This window comes from Monoraphidium neglectum (assembly GCF_000611645.1).
Source record: "Monoraphidium neglectum strain SAG 48.87 unplaced genomic scaffold scaffold02984, whole genome shotgun sequence".
NCBI lineage: Eukaryota > Viridiplantae > Chlorophyta > Chlorophyceae > Sphaeropleales > Selenastraceae > Monoraphidium > Monoraphidium neglectum.
Window position 1 is genome coordinate 4,396 of NW_014010644.1, and position 3,433 is coordinate 7,828.

At 69.7% G+C, this 3,433-nt stretch overlaps 1 protein-coding gene across 1 annotated transcript; it reads left to right on the forward strand.

The window, feature by feature from the left end:
* Positions 1-659: 659 nt before the first annotated feature.
* MNEG_11953 (hypothetical protein) lies at positions 660-3,197 on the forward strand (the record flags this gene model as incomplete). Its single annotated transcript, XM_014039576.1, has 6 exons — positions 660-862; positions 1,110-1,212; positions 1,493-1,671; positions 1,930-2,377; positions 2,656-2,956; positions 3,166-3,197. 6 exons carry the CDS (start codon positions 660-662, stop codon positions 3,195-3,197), a joined length of 1,266 nt encoding a protein of 421 aa, XP_013895030.1.
* Positions 3,198-3,433: the final 236 nt, after the last annotated feature.

Below are 3,433 nucleotides of genomic sequence, written 5' to 3' on the forward strand. Positions count from 1 at the left end.
GTGCAGGGAGAGCGCGTGCAGGCCGATGGGCGTCGCCTCCGGCAGGATCGGGCCGCAGCGGCCCGCCTGCAGCATCAGCAGCCGCGCCGCCCCGCGGCCGGCATGGCGGAGAGCCATCTGGGCGGCAGTTGCAGTGCTCTGTGGCGCCGGGGTGCCGCAGCACTAGCTTTGGGTGGCCCGTGCTACCGCTGACCACCGCCGCGCGAGACGTATCCAGCCACGTGACCACGGCTGCAGAATTATTTGCAGCCGCAATTGAGACCACGTGCGATCAAAACGGTCGCCTGTCCAGCTAGCAACGACGGGTGTAAATGGGCAGGTGCTGATCTCGTAGGCACCCCCCCCCGCACTAGCAGCGGACACAAGCGGGTGTTGCGAGCTTTCAACGACTCAGAGTTTATTTTGGTATGAGGGCTAAGCCGGTTTCGAGGAGTGCCTCTTCAGTGTTGCCAGCTTGCTGCTGCTTCACACTCTTGTCGGCTTTTGCCAGGCACAACGTGCCGCGCGCCTCGGAAGTGCAAACGCGACCACTTTTCCTTGCTCTGCTCCTCAGCAAGCGCCGAGATCGTTGAAGTCCTATTTGCGACTCCACAACACAGCCGAGAAGGAACCCGTCTTCCCCCGGACAAGCGTGCTGAAACTTGCACGCAGCCGTCGACATGGACGCCGAGGGCCCCTACGCCCCCGGCGGCCGGCACGACGGCGACGTCGGACCGCGCGCTCTGCGCCAAGCGGACATAGCGAGCTTCCTTGTCCCCAGCAGCGAGCATGCGGCCGACCGAGCCCAGCACGACAATCATGATGAGCCTGCTGCGCCGTCTGGCCGGCGCCTCAGCCACGACGCTGTCGGCGCCTCGCTTCGGTGGGTGTCCGCTCAGCAGCGGCGCGGGGCCGCATGCTGCGCGCGTGGCGGGGCGGCGGGCTCAGCGGCGGCCCGCTTCGCCGCCTGGTGCCGAGCTGCAGTCCCCCGTCCCCCTGAAAGCGCCTGCTGACCCCGCACGCGGCCGCACATTGCTGCGGGCGGCTGGCGCGGGGCGTGTCCCTCAACACGCCTCCCTCGTGCGCTCTCAAACCTCCTCCCCTCACACCTTCGCACCGTTCCCCCACAGGAGCCTGAACATGTGCCTCAACCTGTGCAACCGGCAGCTCGGCGGCGGCTGGCAGCCGCGGCGCGGGACCATGCAGCACTGTGGGGCGGGCCGCAGGCAGCAGGTGGGCGCGTGCGCCGCGCTGGCCGCCTCGCATGGATGCCGCCCGGCTCCCTCCCACCCATGAACCCCCTGCTTTGCTGACGCCTCTGCGGGTGGGGCTTTAGGATCTGCTGGGGCACCATGGTGCTTGCCCCCACCGCTGCAAGTGCAGCCATGCGGTTGCAGCCGTACACGGCAAAATCGCCAAACGCCAGCCTTGCGGGTGCAGCCAAACGGGGGCGCCGAGAATCGCCCGAGCCGCCCGCCGCCGCGCCCGCATCACCGCGCGCCGCCGCGCGCAGACGTTCTCGGTCGCTGCGGGCGCGGACTCGGCGGCGCTCTCGGGCGCGCCGCCGCGCAAGACGTGCACCCACACCCTGGCGGCGAACTCCGGGGGCCTCATGCTGGCGGCGGCGACGGCGGAGGGCGTGTCCATCTTATCGACGTGCGAGCTGCGGCGCGCGGCAGCGGACTACGACAGGTGGGTTTGGACGCTTATGAGTAAGGGCACGGTTTCAGGGGCCAGAGAGCGCCGAGCAGGGACCGTGAAGAGCGGGCGGGAGTAGGTTTCGGCTCGGCGGCGACCTGCCATGCGCAGGCGCACTCACATCGTATCGGAGAGCGGCGGAGAGCGGCGGGTAATGGGAGCACGCGGTTGCGGCCAGCCGGTGAACAACCCCAACGCGCTGCCGCTCGGCCCCCGAAGAACCTCTGCCGCCCCCCGCGCGTTACACCGCAGGTTCGGCACGCACCACCCCAGCCGCGTCCGCAACTTTGCCGGCGTCGGCCCCGCGCTGCTGCAGCCCGTCACGCACGCGGTGCGGCCCAACACGCGGCTCTCAAAGGTCGCCTGGTGCCCCGATGTCCCCGAGCTGCTCGCCTCCGGCGGCGCCAACGGCGGCTGGCTGCACTACGTGCGCCCCAGTGGCGCCGCCGACAGCTGGCCGCTCCCGTGCTCGCCCGGCGCGGGCGGCTGGACGGGGCTCGCCGACTTGGAGTGGCTGCCGGGGCGGCGGCGGGCGCTGGTCGGATCGAGCGCGAGCAACGGCGTGCTGCTGTGGGACTCTGGGGAGGGCGGCGGCAGGCGGGGGGCGGTCAGCCTGGATAGCAAGAAGCTGGGCCGCGCGGACTGCCTGGCGGCGCTGCCTGGGGGAGACCTGGTGATGGGCGGCTGCGGCAGCGGCAAGGTGGGCGACCAGGGGCGCTGTTGCCCGTTGTGTCATGCGTACTGTGGGCGTGGGGCGCTTTCGCACACACCCGCCGGGGCCCCTGGGTGTGTGTGAGACACCAGCTCATGGCTCTTGCATGGCCCTAACATATGTTTGGCTGCACGCTCGCCACCCTGTGCTTGTCCTCCTGAGCCCAAGCCCTGGCACCGGGCGCGCCCGCACTGCATGCTAGTTATAGGAGTGTTGCGATGACAACTCACTGTATTGCGCCGCATGCGCGCAACCTCGGACCGCAGCTCGTGATCTGGGACCTGCGGATGGCGTCCTCCTCAGTCCGCAACTTCGGCGCAGCTTCCAAGGCGGTGCTGCGGCAGGTCGACGTCGCGCGCCGCGTGCAGCTGTATTACAGCGGCGGCGATGCAGCCGGCGACGACGACGCGTGCGCGCACGCGGGCGCCGCGGCGGCGGGGGGCGGTGTGGCGGCGGGCGGCAGGGCGGCGGGGCTGGGCGGCGGCGGCGGGTGCTTCTTCAGCCAGCTGCTGCCGTGCCCCTGGGACGCGCGGCTGCTGGCGTTCGTGCAGACTGACCTGCAGGTGGGTGCGTGGGCATGCATGTGTGTGTGCGCGTGCGCGTGTGTATGTGTGTGAGTGTGAAGAGGTGTGCATGCGTGCAATCCGGCACATTTGCAAGTATGCGCGATGTGGGGCAGGAGCCGGTTGGTGCAAGAGCTGGTGGCCAAAGGGTGGTGCATGCGTGGGGTGGGGGGTGGGGGGGGTCCGCTCAGGCGGCCTGCACTGCTGCTGCAGGCCAAGCAGCGACCGCGCCTGGAGGGTTGTAGCAAGCACTATTTCAAACAACCCCTGAAGTGTTGCCTGGGTGTCCTTCACACGTGCACCCTGTATACAACCCATGGACTGACGGGCATCTGCGTCCCCGTTGCGTCTGCCTGCTGCTCCCGGACAGGTCGGACTGCTGGACTGCAGCACCGGGGAAGTCCTGGACCACGCCTCCACCTCGCGCCGCGCGACCCCCCACGAGCTGGCAGAGTGGTGCTCCCGCCACGACGGCCTTGCG